General features: G+C 47.2%; 1 protein-coding gene across 1 annotated transcript; it reads left to right on the top strand.

Annotated features, from left to right (window-relative positions):
- Positions 1–2,215: 2,215 nt before the first annotated feature.
- Positions 2,216–3,747, top strand: LOC136451436 (NDR1/HIN1-like protein 6). The gene has a single exon (XM_066452139.1). The coding sequence runs from the start codon at positions 2,447–2,449 to the stop codon at positions 3,299–3,301; it is 855 nt and encodes a 284-aa protein (XP_066308236.1). The 5' UTR covers positions 2,216–2,446; the 3' UTR covers positions 3,302–3,747.
- Positions 3,748–21,499: the final 17,752 nt, after the last annotated feature.

Raw genomic sequence — 21,499 nt, 5'->3', positions numbered from 1 at the left:
GATTTAACGATGCTATTCTTTCAGTGGTACGCGACGTGTCTCTTGATAGCGAGGCGCCTCAGAGTTGCCGATTTAACTCAATTCCTCGGAGGTGCTCATAAGGTTAGGGTGTGTGCATGTGCGTTTATAGTGGTGAGTGTGACCCGTGGTTTTGAGGGCCTATGTCTGTACTATAGGTCTCACAAAATACAATTTTAGAGGTGCTCGTAGAGTTAGGGTGTGTGTGTGTTTATAGTGGTGAGTGTGACCCGTGGTTTTGAGGGCCTATGCCTGTACTGTAGGTCTCACAAAATACAATTTTAACTTAACTTTTTTATCAATAAATAAGTACCATTAGATGTATTATAAAATATATTTTTATATTAAATCTATTTGGAGACACAAATGTTGATATTTTTTTTCTTATAAAATAGGTTAAATTTAAGAAAGTTTGACTACTCTCGATTAGAATTACATTCTTTTTTTTGGACGGAGAGAATATGAGTACTAGCATTTTTTTCAAATATATAAAGAAATATAAAAGGCTTAGAAGCTTCGTACTAGTAGCGATACAGTTAAGATGAGCTAGCCGGGACCAGTTCTTACGTGAATATTTTTTTAACTGAAGCAATTAATATCGATCGAGCATATATAATCTTTTAAGAATTTAACATACTCCCTCTGTTCTGAATAAACTAATTTTTAGAGTTATCTTAAGTCAAACTTATTTGTATGTTTGACCAAATTTATAGAAAAAGTATAAACATTTGTGCCACCAAATGAGCATATTATGAAAACATTGTGCAAGGTGCAATTAATGATCCTAATTTAGTGTCATAAGTCTTGATGTTCTTTCCTATAAATTTGGTCAACTTTTTAAAAACATTTGACTTAAGACAAATCTAGAAATTAATTTATTTAGAGATGGAGAAAATATTATAACTACTCTCGGAAGCGACTATAGAGATAGAATGTGCGTGCATATTCATAAATCGTGTCCGTGTATTTGCATCCATATATTTTATTTTTTTATTTATTATGAATTACACAGTCATTCATCCTTCTCTTGATGTATCCATGGGCAAACGATGGGTTCCACGATACTTTCTAATGTCCAGGAGATTTGTGAAAAATTAAGGACCGGTGAGACGGTAGTGCACGGGCACACGACCTTGCCCATCATGCCTGAACAGTGAACACAGCGAGCGAGATTGGAAAGGCCTCTGCTCTCGGCTCATGCCAGTAAAAAAAAAAGGGCCAAATTAAGCAAGCATCCGTAGACTTGTTAATTCTTAATTGCGTGCTTGATCCTAGAAGTTTCTACCCAGGCTCGTATCACGTGTCAATACTATACTACTGCTACGATTCCTCTGCAACTTGAAGGATGCAGCAGGTCAAGCACGGCAGCCAGTGAATTTTCACGTCCTCTTTCTGCCAATGTTTCAAGACAAAACTGCACTTGTCGAGTTAAGTTAGTTTTGGAGCTAAAGATACAGCTTTTGCTACTTCTGGAGTTAGCCTTAACTCCCTTAAGCCTTTAACCGCAAACATTGGCGCCATGTCTTAATCATCTGCATCTCCAGTTACCGGCCGGCTTCTCTGATCTAAGAACACAAAGGTGACGCCAACTTGGCAGATTGATCCTATAGAAACAACAACTCAAGTGACGGCATCAAGATGCACTAGATTTGGTGGACTTTGCAAGCAACAGAAACAATCAACTACAGTGTTTTGGGTTCCATCCATCCTTGCCAATTTCGTTCTATCCGAGCCACCAAAAACATGGCAAACAAAATGGCAACTCTTGCTTGCTTGAAAACCAACAGTTTGCAGAGCTGTTCATGCTTCGCAACTGGCCTTTATTTTAGCACGCAATTTTTCTAAGGCAAGTTTTACCAAACCATTTTTCCCCCTCGACGATGTCTAAGTTGTACCAAACTGTGCGTGTTTCATAATACATTCCGATGATATTTTACCAACACTTGGCATCAGCACTGAGTTGATTTGCCCAACCAAACCTGATGCTACTGCACTACTAGTAGAATATACTATACTAGTACTGGAAAATACTACAGGGATTAATCTGCAAAATGCTACTTGTTTAGCAATTATTAGCGAGAGAAAAAATTCCCGGGAAAAATACCCGCTACCAATCAGGCGAGGTGAGGTGAAGGAAGAGAAGACGAAGAGGACAAGGAAAAGCGGCAGCGGCAGCAACAAATGATTTGGTGAGGTCGAACCATCCGTGAGGTGCCCTGTCCCATATCCCTCACCTTCTCCACCTCCCCTCCTCGTCTTCCCCTACCCTCCTCGCCTCGCGCCTATAGATCTCTCTCCTCCATTACACCTCACCGCCAAACTCACGGAGTCGCAGTGACACCGCAGCTTCCAATTCCAAGAACCACCCCACACCGCCCCGCCTGCGGAGCTCGTCCGTCCCCTGCGGCGCGCGGAGCAGAGCAGAGCAATGTCTTCCAACGGCAAGCCCACCCCGCAGCCCCCGGCGGCGTCAGCGGCTGGCAACGGCGCCGGCGCCGGCGGCCCGCCCAAGATGTACCAGCGGCCCATCTACCGGCCGCAGCAGGCGGCCGCCAAGCGCCGGCGCGGCGGGCGGTCCTGCCCGTTCAGCTGCTGCTGCTGCTTCTTCTGGACGGTGCTCGTCATCCTCCTCCTCGCCTTCCTGGCCGCCGTGGTGGGCGGCGCCTTCTACCTCCTGTACCGCCCTCACCGGCCGGCTTTCACGCTGACCGTGGCGCGCGTGACGAAGCTGAGCCTGTCGTCGTCCGCCACGGCGCCCGCGCTGAGCGACGCCATCGACGTGACGCTGACGGCCAAGAACCCCAACAAGAAGCTCGTCTACCTCTACGACGACTTCACCGTGACGGCCGCCACGGCCGCCAACGCCGTCCCGCTCGGCGAGGCGACCGTGCCCGGGTTCACGGCCGACGCCGGCAACATCACCGTCATCAAGGCCACCGTCTCGGCGTCCGCGCTCACGGTCGACCCCACCGCGGCGGCCTCCGACATCAAGAAGTCCGGCGAGTTCCCCATCACCCTGGACCTGGAGACCAAGGCCGGCGTCAGGGTGGGCGGGCTCAAGACCAAGAAGATCGGCATCCAGGTGCACTGCGACGGCGTCAAGGTGGCCGCGCCCGCGGCGCCGGCCGCCAAGAAGAAGAAGCTAGGGAAGGCCGCGGCGGCCGACGCTCCGGCCCCCGCGGCGGCCGTCGACGAGGCGGCGGCGCCGCCCGCCGCGGCGACCACCGTCGCGCGCGTGTGCGAGGTCAGGATCCGGGTCAAGATCTGGAAGTGGACCTTCTAGTCACGTCGCCAGCCTCCGAGGGGCCGCATTGCAAAAAAAATTTCGGGTAAAAACAAAAGGTGGCTTTGCTTTTCACGTCGGATGAAGTTTCTCTGTCCAGTCGGGTAAAAAGAAACCCAAGGAAACAGAATCGAATCAAACGCCGGCCGCTGTAAATTTTTTGTGTTTGAATTTTACCAAATTTGGCGGGGGAGGTCGTCGGGGTCGGAGGAGCGACGTGCTGGAGCCAGTGAAAGGAGGGTATGCATTCTGTTCTGCAGTGTGAGGCTTGAACGATTTGTTCTCTCTCTTCCTTTTCTTTTGTAGTGACATTTTTTTATTTTTCATTCATCTTCTTGTTGGTAGTGCAAGTACGATTTGGTGGTTTGTTACTTTTAACCATGTAATCCAAAGTAACCGAATGTATAATTTGTAGTGGCATGCAATGTAGTACTGTACTCTCTCCATTTTTGTGTTGTGTGTTTGTTCAATTTGCTCTGTTTTGAATTTCCAACTTGCCCAATTTGTAACCAGCAAAGCAAGTGTACGCTAACGTACTACAGTACTACGCGATTAGAGAACCGGGAGGGTGTCGGTGAGCATGTTGTGGAGGGTGTTTGACTAATTCTACGCGTGAAAAAAAAGATTAAAAAAAGATACTATTAAATCATTGCGTTGCCTTTTCATGTGAACGGGGGTTGGTTAATCGGGATCGGCGGAGTCATTAACAAAAGGTCAACACACTCATTAAAGCGGGCATGCATCAGTGTTAGCATGCAGGTTGCAAGCCCAGTCAGTGCTAATCACGTTTGTTTTGGAGAGATGGAGGAGAAGAGCAGTGATAGCTCCGGTTTCAGGATGGATGGATGCTTGGAATGGTCGCCATCCCTTGACAGCAACTGCACGGCGGCACCGGGGAACGGACGATGCCCTGTTGGCCAGTGAACAGTCAACTTCGTAGATTAGCTGGACGCTGTTGATGACTGACAGTGCCAACTTTTTTAATTAATTAACTAAAGAAGAAGGATGCTTTGTTTGTATGGTACACATGTGTTTGTAGTTGTGATAGGAACGTTCTATTGTAATAGAAAAAAACTTTAGGAATGTAAGATGTGTTAGAGTCTTCTTGTAACTGTTTTTTTTTTCTTCCTGTACTCTTTATGATTTCAATTCAATAAAACTCCTGTAGGGGTGCAAACCCCTCCAATTCCATCAAAAAGATGTGTTAGAGTCAGTTTATGTAACAAGTGTATGTCGCCAGTTTGCATGACGTTTAATGAACAGCTCGCACCTACAAGCATGGGTGGGAGGCAAGGTGCAAGCCCACTCCACAATTGTCTCCTTGAATTGTGGAGGGAGCATAGTAAGTTTGAGATAACACGGGTAACGGGTAACTTGTTTTCTATCATGCTCCTCGTCAGTGTTATGCTAATAAGGAGCCAAAGCTATGCACATGATAGGAACCCAATTTAGGAATAAAATTTTCTGCGACACCGCCGCAAAGTGTGCCTTGTGCGACACAGAATACATGATTGACACGTGGAACCCACTTGCAGATCGTGTGGAGAGCCGAGTCCACCCAAACCACTTGGAGGCAACGGGAGCTGAGTCCTCCCGAACGGCGTCAACCAAGCGGAGGCTGCGGAGCCGCATCCCCCTCCCCCCTCCCCCCCCAATCTAGTAGTTTTTTACCTGCTTAACATAAGAGTTAACATGAATATGAGATAGTAGCCAACAACCACATGCTTAAATTGACAATAGAAAAAAAGTTTGAAGCTTAGTCCCATCATATATCTTAAATTCTCATTCGTCATGTATAGTAAACTAAGACAAAGAAAGCATTTTTTCCCCGCAATAAGAGTGGCACATAAGGAAGCGCAACCAATGTTTTGTTAAGTTTTATATGACTTAGAGTAAGTGAATGTAAGTAGGCTAAATGATGAGTTGGAGTAGAGAGGGGAGAGAGGAAAAAGAAGAGAGTTATAAGTTTATAGATAGCTCATGCACAAGCTCAAAAAAACTTTGTGAGAGAAGAAACTGAATCATATATTAGTAATAAAGTATGTTCTTTTTTAAAAAAACGAATGAGGTATGAGGATTGTCTGTTATATTAAAAAGAATGTAAGCCAAGATAGGCCGGAAACAAGATTGTACAAAAAAACTATAAAAAGGGTCTAAAAACTCTCTTGTCGGCATGTCAAAATCGCAAGATGTTTTGCTCCAGCCATGATCCACCCTACTCCGCTTTCATTCTTTATTTTTTGTAGTAGCTGATTACAAACTAACTCTTTGCGATTGAAAATTCGAGCATGTCTTTCATTCCAAATTCCCGATAAGACTAAGATGATCAGAGAACGCATTTCTTTCCTGGAGTTGCAAGATACGGTTGAGAGGGAGGTCCACCACTGATAAAAGTGAGTCAACTTGCGACTAGAAAGGCAGAACGAGGTCATTGAGTCCTATCAAAGTGGCAAGTTCCTTCCAAATACGCATGGAGTATTTGCAATGAGCAAAGAGGTGGAGGACAGTTCCGGCTCTCTACGACAGAGGGGACAAACAACATTGTTGGGCCAACCTCTCGCCTAGAGCCTATCCGGCGTCCATAGTCTATTCTGGATGGCGAGCCATCCAAAGAAATTGCAATGATGTCCAAACTTTTCAAATGAGCATGTCAAAGTTGGTTGTCATTGACCTCAAGAATTGAGCTTTGTAAGCTGAGTTTGCAGAATATTCACCATCAACAGAGAGCTTCCAAAAGATCTCGTCAGTAACCTCTGCCCACAAATCTACACCATGCACCATTGTCACGTACTCGAACGTACTCGCTGAAGTATGTTCTAGTAGCTAACTGAGTAGGTTATTAAATGGACTATAATTAAACGAAGAGACTAGCGCCTAGACGTCCGGACGCCTGCGCCTGCTGCCCACCCATTTTCAATAATGATATCCTTATGGTGCACATAGATGCAGCTTCGTGATCCATTTCACCTCATGCTTCGTGCCTGTTGCCAGTCCATGTATGCAGCTTCATGTTTCACTTCGTCTTGTGCTCCACACCTATTGCCCACCCATGGATGCAGCTTCATGCTCCGTGCCTGCTGCCACGTCCATGGATATAGCTTTGTGCTCCGCGCGCTGCTACCACGCCGACTTCGCTTCCCGCGTGCACGTGAGGACCGCTATGCCCAAGGGGACCACCTCCACCCCTTGGCAAGCCTTCTCAAGGAACACTTGCAGCATAACGTATTTGCTGCAACATACGTCCAAAACAGATGAAACATTTACAATATACGCTTGCAACATATGTGTATGAGCACTGCAATATATGCAACATCCAGATAAAACAATTGCAACATACAACGTTTGAAATAGCTGAAACATTTAAAATGTACTTTTGCAACATACGTGTATAGCCAGTGCAACATATGCAACATTCGGATAAAACACTTGCAATATATGTGTGAAACATTCGCAACGTCCAGATAAACACACTTGCAACATATGTCAAAAAAAATGAAACATGATAACAGAAGCTTGCAACATATGTGTACAACAATTGCAACATATGCAACATCTCGATCTAGTTTTACAACATCCATCTGAAACACTTGCAACATACCTCAGAAACATCTGAAACACTTGAAATGTACGCTTGCAACATGCATTTTTCACCCTTCTTCCGTGCGACGCAGAACATAGCGGAGAACTGGCGGTTCCGGCCACTGATGGCAGAGGATGGTGGCGCAGCCTGACAGTGGCCAGATGCACCTACGCATGCCCTAGGCCCTACCAGCGATGGGCCCCTCTCCTGTCACCTAGCCTGGGCGTAGTGGAGGACGAGAACGGCATGGCGCAGCGGGGACGGAGGCACTGCTACAGCGCCGAGCATGCGCATGGAGCTTGGAGGCGGAGGGGCAGCTAGCAGCGTACCTGATGAGGACATCATTGGCTCAAATATGACCATGCCAACCACTTCTATACCAAAGGTGCAACCATTCTATATGAGGCTTATCAATGATGCATTTGATGAATTGGTGCTCCACCATAAAATGTGTTCATTCTCATTTTCAGAATTACTTACATGGATCAAGGGAAGGTTTGATTGCATATGGAAAGCATGGAAGGTTAATGAAGTTAATTAGGGACCAAATCCAAGTATTTCTAACGTCCTCCGCTAGGCCACCATGTCACTTTGGTTCCAAGGATAGAAAGAGTCCAAGTCCAACACGTTTTGGAAGTTGAATTCGGACTGCAAAACAGTCTCAAATGGCGACGGTCGCCACAACTTCATATGGACTTCGATTGGGACGTTCTAGCACTTTTTGGAAAGCTTATCAAGTCTATCTTCTAATGGATCTAGACTCATGGATATATCTTATCCGATGCTTCCGCAGTCATCGTTTCAACACCGGGACCTTTTCTGCCTTTGGTGCCGCGTCACTCTATTTTGGGGCGATGGCCCATGTATCAAGTTGGGTCCATTAGGGACGCATCCTAGGGTTGGAGAACGACCCCAACACCCCCCTGGTCATTCCCCTAAGTATTAATAAGGGTTAGAGCCACCACAAATAGATTGGGTTTTATTTAGATCAAGTTTAGCTCTCGCTACTTGCTTGTAAGCGCGCGTGCTGGATCAGCCGCCCGTCTTCTTGTCTTTAGAACCCCACCTTAATTGAGATTGAGTTTGAAACTTTCATCTATATCTAGTAATTCAGTACTTGCTATACTTGTTCTTGCTAGTTCTTTAATTGTTTGCAGGACGAGTGCCCTAGTGGTCGGGTGACGCGCTCCACAAGATCGCGGTAGCCATTGGAGGTGGTGTATCGGTTGCTAAGGCGTAGCTTGGAAGGCTGTAGTCGGGCCATGAACGTCGTCTCCACCCATCAATCGAGTTATCCCACACCTCTCATCGAAAGATCAGAAACAAACCCTAGCGGGTTTTTATCAGTTGGTATCAGAGCAAGGTTTATCGGTGAGAGACTTCGAATCCTTCGCTATTTTTAATTTTTTCTATAGTCCAGAAAAGCCAAAAAAAGTAGATTGGTTTACCCGCAATCCTATAAACCCTTGAGCCTTTGCTAGCACTGCTTAGTTAGGGTTTATTGAGTTTTTGGTTGCATCGGTTGTGTCGAGTTGCTGGTCTTAGTGTCTATTCCTTTAGAGTTTTGAGTTCTATCATGTTTTGGTCACCACGAGATCCACCATCACCATATACATCATTGCTGCATTTCTACCACCACGGATCCATTTGATGTCCAATTTGGGAGTTTAAATATAATCTGAAAACTTGAAGTTGTCTTCTTTCCAACGGATCTGACCTTGCAGCAAAATTCGATCTAAGCACTCCATAGTCATCTTAGAGATTTCTACATCTGCGGTATTAACAAGAGTTGTTAAATCCAAATTCGAAGGGATTATGTGCAATAGCCTTATTGTTTGGGTTGTCATAGAAACATTTAGGCCTCTGCAAAAAAAAGAAGAAAAAAGGAAAAAAAGACAAGAGAAGGAGAAGAAAGAATGGGCCGAATATGTTGTTTTCTTCAAGCTGTGCTAGTTGCTATTTTTCAGTGACTACCTTTGTGCCTAGGCTCATGTCTCTAGCATGGTTTAGCCTAGAACCAGCACAGTACCACCATTGAATGATTATTCAGCTTGCTTTTGTGACTAACGTGGTGCTAGTACTTCCTTGCTTTAGCCCACCTATAGCTCCACATATTTCGACTATAGCTTGACAGGTGTTTTTTTGCGGCACCGATACACTTCATTCCACGGTTGCAGACTTGTTGGTTGCCATCACCTCCTGTTTGGCTTGGTAAGAACTTGTAACGGCTTGTTTTAACAAGTTGAGTTTGAGAGAATTACAACCGACACATCCTAGTAGTTGATAGGAGGATACATATTATTTTTGTGTTTCTTGTTTTCTACTAATCATGGTAGGTGATACGAAGATTTTTGAGCTGTTGAAACTAGACCCTCATATTCAGGATGTCATTCAACACTTGCCTTTATATGATGGTAAGTTTGATCCTAAAGCTTACATTGATTGGGAGCTAAAAGTAGATAATGAATTTGATGAGCATGACCTGTCTAAGAAATAAAAGATTTATATTGCCTCCAATGTTTTGACTGAATTTGCTTTGCTAGAATGGAAACACATTCGTAGGCACAAGAAAGTTCTAGAATCTTGGGAAGACTTCAAAATTCTTTTTAGAGATGCATTCATTCCTGCATATTATGTTGATTATTTGCTTGCAAAATTATACAACTTGAAGCAGGGTAGTAAGACTGTGAAACAATACTACCATGATTTTAAGATTTGTATCATGTTTGGTGGATTGGATGAATGCATGGAAGATGTTATGAGTAGGTTCATGAGAGGGCTCAATTCTAAAATTCGAACCTTGTTAATTAGCAAATCATATTGCCATATTGGTCAATTGTTTTGTCTTACTCTCAATGCTGAAAAAGAGATTCTATTATCTATGAATAAGAATGATGTGACCCATAATGTCCAAAATTTGTCCACTCTGCATGCTAATGAAGAGCAACAAATAGTGGAATCCACTACTGATTTTCCTTTGTCACAAAATGAATTACTCGCTGTTCCTTGTGATAAAGAGGAGTTGTGTGCTGATGATTCTTTTACTCATATGCCACAAGTAGCGAATAAGTGTGATACTTTTGGTTTGGAACCATACAAATGTGCTGAAGATAAGCTTTTTCATCCTATTACATGTGCACAAGATGAACTGAATTTGCTGTCATCTTCAAATACTTTGGGTTATATTGAATTTGATATTCTGTGTAATCTAAATTGTCTAAAAGAGAAACTTAAATTTGATTCTGGTTTGCCAAGTTTTAATCATTGTTCGCTTCATGCAATTGGCAAATATGACAACAAAGGAGAATATTTGGTGCATAAAGTTTATATTTGCTCTAATCTAAAATATCCTTTTGGGCCACAATACTGTAACAACCCGGGTTTTTGGAGAAGCCAAAAATATGAACTTTTTTAAAAAATTTCTTGCAATGTGTGAATCATGTACATGCTAGGTCGAACCTAAGTCAACTAAGAACAATTTATAGATAAATTATTGCACTCATATAGAATTGTTTGTAGGAGAGTGCCTGTGTTCGTGAGTCGGTTTTGGGTTGAGTCTTGTTCGAGTTGGAGAGCACAAGTCCATAGCAAACTCCCGTCACATTCTTTTGCGAATGCATCTTGAACACTCTTGGATCCTTCCAAATTTCCTAGAGTTTCTCAATCTTTTTGGAATCCACATGATCTTTATTGAAGTCTCTTTTACTTCCTTGTATCAAGTTGGCAAAATACCAAAAGGAAAAATCCTTAACTTTTATCCCAGCTAGCCCATCTTGTCACCATGGCGATGCTCCTAAATCCCAATCCAACCATCTGCACCATATTGCATGCCACTGCACTTGGTTCTTTAATCACGTGAGTAGGCAGCTGTCTTCCGTGTCTACCATGCTCTAGGAACGGAACAAAACAGCACGCACTTCCTTGCTTGGCTAGACCCAACCGCAAGCAGCAGGCTGGCATGCGCCTGTGCATGGTCCTGTGCTTGTTCCTTGGTTACGAGATGCATAGAAGCAGCAGCTGTACCGGAGCCTAGTTTCCAATCTGACCCAACCGAGCGCCCAGCCTGCCCAAGCCGCCTTCCTCCTCGGCAGGCTTTGGCCCAGCCCAGCACGAGTGGCAGAGTGAGGCACGTGCACCAGGCGCCGCCGCTCTGCGTCGCGTGCGTTTCATGCGCAACGCCCGTCCAAGACCCATCGGTCAGCCGCAGTGCCCAGCGCCAGCCGCTCTGTGCCTTGGATGAAGGCCACGTGCTCCCCAACCGCACGGACGTCGAGGATCACTGTCCACCATGCGCAGCACCTTCCGAACCCTAGGTCACGCCCACAAGTTTCCTAGGTGCCGCCGCCGCTCCCAAAGGCAGAGCGCGCGCGCCTCGATTCCATGCCCCGCCTCGACGTCAGCACCCACCTACCCTGCTTCTCCCTCCATGATCAGATGAATGTCGCGTGGCCACTAGTACGGATGTCGAGGCACCAGTTGTCCATCCTCTGGAAGCCCTAGCTAGCGCGCTATAAATACCCCCGACGCCGCCTCGCTCTGGAGCTCCTCCTAGCCTCCGCCACCTTCGCTGCACCCTCCTTCACCACAGCCTCGCCCCAAGCCTCACCACGCTAGAGGCGCACCATGGCAGCACCACCTTCCAGCTCTGCGTTGAGACCAAGCCACCGCCAGGAGCCCACCCCTTGCCAGCGCCGTCGCCGCTCGCGCTGCCGCTCCTCATCGTGGATGACGCCATGAACAAGACGGGAGCAGCAGTGCAGCCACAACTGTGACGCCGATCTATGAAGCCAAAGGCATCGCCCTCCGTGTCGTCATCCTCTGCTCTGAGCTGGAACGCCACCACCTCGATGTCGTGCCCGTGACTCCGTCTCTAGTATGGTCGCGACATCGTCTACGACGCGGATGACTCGCTAGAGCCCGATGACCTCGCCATGCTCTGCCTCTGTGACCCTGGCACCTTGACCATCTGCACCACAAGCCCGATGGTGAGCCTTTAGCCTTGCCTCCCTCTATTGCCCCGATGCCGGCGAGCCTACCATGGTCGCCACCGCGTTCTCCCAACCTAGGAGAGCCCAAGGCCAAGCCATTGGCTTCACAACTCACTGAACGCACTGGGACACGCGCACGAGACCGCATGTCGCCTTGCCAAGCCCTCCCAGCTCAGGAACGCTAGCGCCGCCACACCGAGCCTACACGCGGTCGCTGTCGCCAGAGCCATCCACGGCGACATCCTGTTCCGGCCGTCTAGCCTAGGTAGAGGTAGCACAACCACCGGTTCCATGTCTGCCATGCCATGGAACGTCGGAAGCCACCACCTATAGGCCTTAGAAGCCCATAGTTCGCTTTGGACCCCACCTCACCAGCGCGGTGATGCGCCGTGTCTGCCACCGTGCCGCGCGCCTCCTGTCCGACTCCGACGGCCTCGTTGTGCGAGAGCACGCCGTAGAGCTTCGCCTTAGCCAGCCATTCCCAAGCCCCCTGGCCACCATCACCAGTGACATCGCCAGAGCCCTGAGCTGCATCGCGCCCTTCCCGCCGTGAGTTCTGGTCGTCGCGGTGCCACCTTCTACGACTCGCCATGACCCGGAGCCCGTGGCGTCGCCTCGCCACCTAAGCACTCGCATAGCCCATGCCTTCGCTGCGGGCACACCGCTATCATAGGCCACCCATGACCTCGATCTAGCGCACCCACCATGGGCCACTCCCGACGGTCACCATGGCCGCGGCAGCACACTCCCGCATAGCCCTGCTACGGTGCCTGCTCGCGAGCACCCGCGAACCTGCACACGCACCCATGGACATGTACGCACGTTGCCCTATTGCCGTTGCCCTGGGAACATGGCCTTTTGCCTTGCCTCAGACCTCAACATGCACAGCTCCTAGCACACTGGCACGCATGGCTGTGCACCAGCATGCCACTGCTGAGGCCTTCCTGCAGCTACACACACATGCACAACACAACCACACGCACACCAGTGCATGAGCGCCTAAGAAGAGCACCATCGCTCGCCACGGCTGCCGGATGAGCGCACACGCACGGTGGCCAAGTGCCCGTGCGCCCACGCGAACACAAGCTTGAACCATTGGCTTTTTTCCAACAAGTGGCCATGTTCTCACGTGCCACCGTGGCCTTGTTCCGCACCAGCACGTCCTCTGCCTTGCTACCACAGCCACCCGCCAAGCCAAATACCACCAAGTCCTCCTCGCCTCCAATAGGATTACGACCACGATGCCTGGCTCTAGCATCGCAACATCAAGCCCGTCTCCATCTCGCCAAAGCCACAGTCACATGAACTAGCATGTACAGAGCACCACCCATGTAGGCAAAAACCATAGAAGCACGCCCTTGTCCGCGCCGCCATGGTGTAAGCGTGCCCATGGAAATAGAGCCCACCTTGCCCAACACAAGCACAAGAACACCGCGGCCGCGTGGTTGGCGCGGACCCGCTGCCATGGACCATGGCGTGATGCCGTGACGAGTCCGTCGCCACACCCTTTTTAACTGTTTCCTACACCATCGTGATCTCTAACCTTGCCACCGCGTTCACGACCATAGCTATCGCACGAACTCACGCCCGCACACCATCCCTAGAGACCGGCCTTGTTTCACCCCCACCATTTGTGGACACACGCCATGATCCGTGGACTTGAGCACGCGCACTTGCATGTGGCGACGCGTGGCCGTGCCTCCGCACGCCGTCCTGCGAGCCTCGGAACCACACCGCCTCCACCATTTGCGCGCCCACAGGCAGGCCTACGCTGAGCCGCGTGTCTGAGCCACCACCGTAGCTGAGTCCGGCAACAACAACCGCCTTTCGACGAAAGCCCCTTCCTTGCTCTTTCTTACACTCTTGTTCTTACACTTATATTACATGATCTTTATCTATCTATAAATGTCTGCACCGTACCCTTGTGCAGGTCTATTTATCACTCCCTTCGCTATGGAAGCGCGCTACTCCGCGAGTTATGGTTATGTTGGTCTGGTTCTTATGTCAAGTTGGTTCTTTTGCTTGTGTTGGTTGTCGTCTGAGGACCGTGCCTTCGAGCTGATCGAGGGATCGTACTTTGTTCGGCCATTTCGGTCGTGGGTTCGTCCCACCATGACCGTAGTGCCGAGCGTAACTCGCTCCCTCTCTTTTAGTTGTCTTTGACATACTATAATCATCAGTAATCCAATTCGGCCCTAGGACTCGCCCATTGTGGACTGGACATTGGTGCGGATATTACCCGCATGCAATGAGCCCTATGTGGCCTAACCTAGTGGACGGATGGGGAGACGATAATCGTAGAATGATGGGCGCCAACTCATGTAGGTGAAGCTCGTGGTCGTGAGATGCCTCGCCATGACCATTGGGCTCCACCTCTTTTTCTCGTATTTTATCCTAGCCACCTCATATGATTGCACCACCTGGACCATAGCGTTCTTCTAGATCCAGCAGTGACAACTACATTGCTGCGAGCCATAGGATTAGCCTTATGCCATTTAGCTGCACGGTCGTGGTGCCCTATGAGTTGGTTTGGATCGTGGGACTGTATCTCCTTTCTCCAACCTTCGTCTATTCCATGACGAGTTGGTCGAAAGGGTATAGATTCCATTTTCCTCTCTCTTGGTTCTTCCATGCTTAAGCCCTTGTATGATTGTGCCTATATAGACCGCAACATTTCTGTGGTCCTCGCGGTGACAACCGCACCGCTAAGAATCCTAGGATGTCTTAGTGCATTTAGTGCGCCTAGGTCTTGGTATCCTACGAGTGGACTGAGCACTCGTGCCCTCTTGTGCGACGCTCCTTGTCGATGTCCCGTCTTTTCCATGACGTGAGTATTGGGAGGAGTAGATTGCTTGCCTTTCTCCTTTTTACTTGGCCCGTCTTTTAGATCCCCGTCATCTCCTTGACGCCCAGATCACAAGACCGCAAGCCATGGTGTTTGCTCAGGATGAGCTAAGGTCAGGACCATTTATCTTGAAGCCGTACAGGTCAACACGGTTGGCCCATGAAGTACAGGCTAGGCCTTGACTTAAGCTCGTGCTTAGTGAACAACCACTCTTGTTTCTTTGGCCTAGGGATCAGACATCCGCCGAGAGGGCCAAGTCATTTCCTCTTTGTGTTCCTTCTGTGTCTTGTCGCCTTTTTGAGTATTGTTTGTTCTCTTGCCTTGAGTGTGTTTTGGGAGGTAATTGCCTCGAGGACAACGTTGGATCAGAACCCGATAGAGTAGGAGGACGTGATCGATGACAGGACCCTGCGAAGAGGAGACCTTGCTGATCAACTACATCAACTAACGAAGATTTGTACCACTACTACCTCAACATCATAGGTGTCATGGTAGCACCCTCTTTTAGAGAACCCTATTAGACATTGCATAATATCTAGAACTGCTAGCGCTTTATAATTATTCCTTTGCTAGTACTTTGATGCATGCTACTACCTGAGCCATTATTACCCTGATGCAACCCACTCTACCATGTCACCCTACTTTGCGCATTTGCTCGCTTATATATGCTTACTTGCCTACTTGTTTGCATATTACACCACTATACTTATTATTAACTCCACTTCGCATTATATCGGGGATGTGATGCTGGTGGTGAACCCCCTAGGAAGGGTTTGGCTATGGGTGCCAGACTTGGTGGTGTGTGAGCGTGCTGCGTGTGTCTTGGGTGCGTGGAGAGTGAGGGTTGTGTCGACCGAGCTGGAATAACGACGAGCCTAGGGCGAGTCTTGTCATGTGGTGCTACCTGGGCACTTGGATATGGAATACCTGTGGTGGGTAAATGGTAATTGGAGGTGTCCTTGGGCGTGAACCTCGGAGAGGTGGAGCCTAGGGTAGAGGTGTTGTGGTGGCACGTAAAATGGAAACCCTGATGAAGACATTCTGGCTTGGTCAATCTCTAAGGACTTACTAGTACTCAGACTCATCGGGAATCCTTTACATCCCACTCGCCCTATATGGTGCGGGACGGTCGGACTACTTGGTAGAACAATGTCACTACTGCTAGGCGAATGTGTGCAAGGAGGTACGGGGCGTGCGGGTTCCCCCCCACCCTTTCGAGACTTTAGGAGGCCTTGTGGACCTGGCTCTTGACATCCGGAGGGCCCCGGCTCTGTCTACGACTCACAGTATCAGCCATCCCAGACTAGACTTGGGATGTTCCAGGCCTGAGAGGTAGGGTGGCATCGTTCTAGGCTAGCAAGCGACTAGAATTTTGCCTAGGAGATTCTAGACTCCGAGGATGGCTAATCTTGTGGGTATGTAAAACCTCTGTAGAGTGTATGGTTGATCGATCGATACATATGCCGACTTATCGGCTATGGACCTTCCTGGGTTTTGCTTAAACTAGATAGGAGATGAGTCCTTCTTTCCTCCCTCCAGGGTTTGGGGTATTACCCGGTCGTGAGCCTTGGGGCTACGGGTCGTTGAGACAAGGCCGAGAGGGAGTTGGCCTGTCGACCTGAGTGTGTGAGATGAGATGTGGTGTGGTGGTGTGGAGATGGTATGGGATGGATGGTTGGTGGATGGATATGGATGGTGTGGTGGTGAATGTGTTAAAAATTGGATATTATTATTATTATATTACTAATGTTATTTACTTATCATGCGCTAAGGATGCAAACCACAGCCAAATATTAGGATCGCCAGATCCCTTGTTTATCTTTTCCACTAAAGTTTATCGGTGCTGACCATGGCCTGCACACATCTGGCGGTGTGCAGATTTCCTGCTTCTCAGAGATGCTGACTTTAGAAGGATTAGAAGATCTCGTGCCTATGCTCAAGTTTGGTTCGGAGATGGAATCTACGCTGCACTACGCCAACTCTGATGATGCCCGTGAAGGAGGAGCCTTCACCCGATAGCCTTCCGCTAGATTAACTCTATAATAGGTGTGTTCCCCAGTGATGTAATATCTTGTATTCTTGTAATCTTACGATGTATGACTGTGACATCGACTGAAATATGATAATATGATGGAATCAGTTCTTGGTTTTATCATATTAAAATTCATTATGTGGATTTTCCCTTCAAGGAAAATTAAGGATGTTTCAAATACCATGATGAAATTGAGGGCTGCACTAACACTAATGATGTCTTGCAAAGTTTTCTTAGTTTTCCCATATGCAACAGGATAAATATCAAGAAGGGGAGCATGGTTCACTTTTACCTACAACACATCCTCCAACAAAGGTCAAACCGATGACGGTTTGCTGTCAAGAAGGGGAGAATGATGAGGACATCATTGGCTCAAATATGACCATGCCAACCACTTCTATACCAAAGGTGCAACCATTCTATATGAGGTTTATCATTGATGCATTTGATGAATTGGTGCTCCACCATAAAATGTGTTCATTCTCATTTTCAGAATTACTTACATGGATCAAGGAAAGGTTTGATTGCATATGGAAAGCATGGAAGGTTAATGAAGTTGATTGGGGACCAAATCTAAGTATTCCTAACGTCCTCCGCTAGGCCACCACGTTACTTTGGTTCCAAGGACAGAAAGAGTCCAAGTCCAACACGTTTTGGAAATTGAATTCGGACTGTAAAACAGTCCCAAATGGCGACGGTCGCCACAACTTCATACGGACTCCGATTAGGACGTTCTAGCACTTTTTGGAAAGCTTATCAAGTCTATCTTCCAATGGATCTGGACTCATGGATATATCTTATCCCATGCTTCCGTAGTCGTCGTTTCAACGCCGAGACCTTTTCTGCCTTTGGTGCTGCGTCACCCTATTTTGGGGCGATGGCCCATGTATCAAGTTGGGTCCATTAGGGACGCGTCCTAGGGTTGGAGAACGACCACAACACCCCCTTGGTCGTTCCCCTAGGTATTAATAAGGGTTAGAGCCACCACAAACAGATTGGGTTTTGTTTAGATCAAGTTTAGTTCTCGCTACTTGCTTGTAAGCGCGCGTGCTGGATCAGCCGCCCGTCTTCTTGTCTTCGAAACCCCACCTTAATTGAGATTGAGTTTGAAACTTTCATCTACATCTAGTAATTCAGTACTTGCTATACTTGTTCTTGCTAGTTCTTCGATTGCTTGCAGGACGAGTGCCCTAGTGGTCGGTTGACGCGCTCCACAAGATCGCGGTAGCCATTGGAGGTGGTGTATCGGTTGCTAAGGCGCAGCTTGGAAGGCTGTAGTCAGGCCGTGAACGTCGTCTCCACCCATCAATCGAGTTATCCCACACCTCTCATCGAAAGATCGGAAACAAACCCTAGCGGGTTTTTATCAGTACCTTGGCGGAGGATTCCTCCTCTCTGCGGGGGATGGAGGTGCCACGGGGCCGGGCGGCGTGAGATAGAGGCACCGCAGAGAATGGCGACGGCGGAGCGGCGGAGTGGGGTGGGCGGACAGCCGCACGACGCGAGGCGGAATTGGAAATTTTGTTTTTTTTATGAGAGGGGCGGGCGAAGCGGAGTGGGATGCCGCGTCCGACAGGACTGACGCCCGTGTCTAAGTGTTGCCCATAATTAAATGCACGTACAACTAACGCTGGGTATTATTAGTCATGCTCTTAACGTAGTAAAAGTGGACATGAGACTATTAGTGAGAACTACTTGGCATTTGAATTTTTTCAGAAGGATTTTGAGTTCGTCATTTCCCAAACTACTGTTCACGGAGTTAGAAAGAAAATAAACACTTCATTGTCGTTCTCTTATCAGTGTTCAGATTACAATGAATCGATTCTTATTTACATGAGAAATTGTGAATACTAGATAGATGACTGAAAGTCTGAAACTAATCATAGGACCATGCTAATCATGTTTACTGGTTTATTGAGAAATGGGGAAAATCGTACATATTGAATTGATGAGTGTTTGCTTCCTGCAATGCCCGGTGGTATATTTTAGTTTTAGAAATGCTATACAACACACGTGTGTTTTAGTATAAAAAGACACTTAGATTTTTTTTTTGTATCTATGAAAAAGGGCCCCGCCACCTTTGTCCTCCCCGCTCCCGTGCCTATATATCGCGCCATGGAACCCGCTCTGTTCTTCTCAGCGAGCTTTGGCATAGAGAGCAGCAGCCATACACCGTCCGACCGAGAGCGATCCTCTGATCGTTGTTGACCATCGCGTTGCCATTGATGCCACCTAACGAGTCGAAGCCCACGCCCAAGATCGCCGCAACTGCCACCGCCGCGCCCAAGCTCACCAGCACCACCGGCACCGCGGCGGCACCCAAGGCCAGCCCATCATCATCCATGTCTCCGTGCCTCTTCTCCCTGCGGGACGGCGAGCTCACCGTCGGTGTCGCTGGCGACGCCGGCAAGGCCGCCGCCCTCCTCACGGGCGTGCCGAGGAACGTCACGCTCACCCCGTTTGCTGGGGCCTTCCACCCCACCACCAAGGCATCAGAAGCATCGTGGGAGCTGGTAAGGCAGGCCGCCGCGAATGCGATCTGGGGCGCGTTCCTCCTCCTCCTTTGCGATATGTGGTTTGTCTTTCCATAGAAAAAATTTATTTCTTGTGATCTGTGATGTGTGGATCTGTGATCTTGTGATTTATGATTGTCTAGAGGTAGAAGAAGACTGGAGGCTGGAGATAGAAGAAGGGTGGAAACTGTTGGATCTTAATCCTATGGTACAAAAAAATTCATGTGTTGAAACTGTATAAAACATATGCTTGTGTAGTGGACAGACTTAGTTTTTATCTGAAGAATTTCTATTGAAAAGGGAACTCAAATAGCAGAGCAAAGCCAACCTGTGGGCGGCAAGGTTGCCTCAGAAGGGCAAACATGTTGGAACTGCGTGGTGTAATCTGCTTACAAGCGCAATGTAAATTCTAGGCGAAGTTGTGAAGCGCGGTGGCGCAAAAAACTTATGTATTTCGAACCTGTTCAGCCCTCCTGGGCAAACTAATGTTGAAATGAAAGCAGGTGGGGGGTCCTCTCCCCCTCCGTTGAATTCTCAAAAAAAAAAAAAAAACAGAGCAACTATATATGACTAGAATTGTAAATCCAGGGCTCTATGAGCCAAGAAAAAAATAACTATTATATAAAGATTTTTTTTAATGGAACAGAACAGGTGCTCTGCCATTTCATTATAGGAGAAATCCGTTAAAGTATTTATTACAGGAGTAAAGAGAAAGAACTAAACGCTAAAAAATAGGAAAGAAAAAGAAAAAAAAAAGTAGGACTAGAAGTCCTTACATAAAGATTCATAAACACTTAAGATAGCTTACCATGAAGTTGTGTTGCAGTAAATTGAGTTTTGGATTTGGGTTCAACATCTCGAAGCCTTCTGTACGGACCGCATATGGTTCCAGTAAATCATTCGCCAGCATAGGAAAGCCAAAAGAAGTCGTCATGAATTCAAATCAACTGCATCAATTAAGTTAGTTCTAATTTGCTGAGAAATGAAAAACACGTTACAATGCAAAATTACATGTAGGCCCTTTACTTTTTTGGTAGACAAAAGAACTGCCATTGTTGTTTTTTAAAGTTAGAACTACCATTTATTAAAAAGGCCTTATTAAAAAACCTACTCATCATATTGTAAGTACAACATAACAGGCCTACTTGTTTGAGTGCCTGAATATGAAATCCATCATTCTAGAACTAACAATGTAAGTGAGAAACCATGGGCAGAAATAGCACATTATCCTGCACTTTGCGTTTCATCTCAGAAGAACAAGAGGAACAGTCCAAAACAGAAAGAACATATACTTCTAGAAACAGTGAGATCTGTATGACACTAAACGCAAGAGAAGGAAGGGGGAAGTTGTTGACAGGAATATTTTTCACGTCAAAGTACAACCCCCGTAGCAATCATCGTTTCATATACTATATGCATCAAGAAAACAAAACGATTTCTTATTTTTAAAAAAACAGAGAATGTATACCCACTCAGCGCATCACAGAAAGAACTGTAGAAAAGCAACTTTGGACTGCAGAAATGGTCCTTGATTCTAGTTTAGAGAAAAGAAAACCTACTCTACAAAAGAGTTTATTTCGATTATACATACATAGCCGTAGCTTTAACACCGTGATTAGCTTTAGACAGCTCGCACTTATGTTCAGCATGAGGACTTTTGGGCGTTCTCAGGTTTTTTCACCCCTTCAGAATTAACTTATTATTAGATTTTTAGATGTACACCTACAGTCCACAGTACGACAACGACTTGCTCTGCGGAAGTGCAACGAGAGGCGAGTAGATATTTGAGGAGGTCACGGAGGAAACTGGGCTTTGGTCCAATTCCTTCGTTGACAGCCCATTCAGGAGGTTTACGAGTAGGGTTTCATTGGACTAAACAACTTGGCCCGGTCGGTCTGATGCCCAGTGGAGGACCAGGAACTGTAGAGAGCCATACGTTCTCCAGGGCCAGGGGCCCATCTACTCAGAATCATCAGGAAGCCTCACGCGCGCCGGAAAGCATCGCTGCCAACCAGTCGGACAGCAGCCTTCCGCCGACCCCCGCGCCCCCCTCCCCCTCTTCGCCAAGGCCCAAGTGACGCTAGCGGTCCACTTCCTGCAGCAACATATACAAGTACGTATGTATGATGCCTTTCTTGGTTTCGTTTGCTTGCTTCAATTTAATTTTTTTTGTTTCAGTGATATTTTATTCTTTATTTTCATTTATTTATCTTTTTATCTTTCATTTCTTTCCTTTCTTT

The sequence above is a fragment of the Miscanthus floridulus genome, chromosome 5, assembly GCF_019320115.1.
Source record: "Miscanthus floridulus cultivar M001 chromosome 5, ASM1932011v1, whole genome shotgun sequence".
Taxonomy (NCBI): Eukaryota; Viridiplantae; Streptophyta; class Magnoliopsida; order Poales; family Poaceae; genus Miscanthus; species Miscanthus floridulus.
The sequence above is the reverse complement of the archived record's forward strand: the minus strand, read 5'-3'. Positions and strand labels throughout refer to the sequence as shown.

Excerpts from the sequence above, each read along its gene's own strand:
- LOC136451436 (XM_066452139.1), top strand. The coding sequence starts at position 2,447 with ATGTCTTCCAACGGCAAGCCCACCCCGCAGCCCCCGGCGGCGTCAGCG.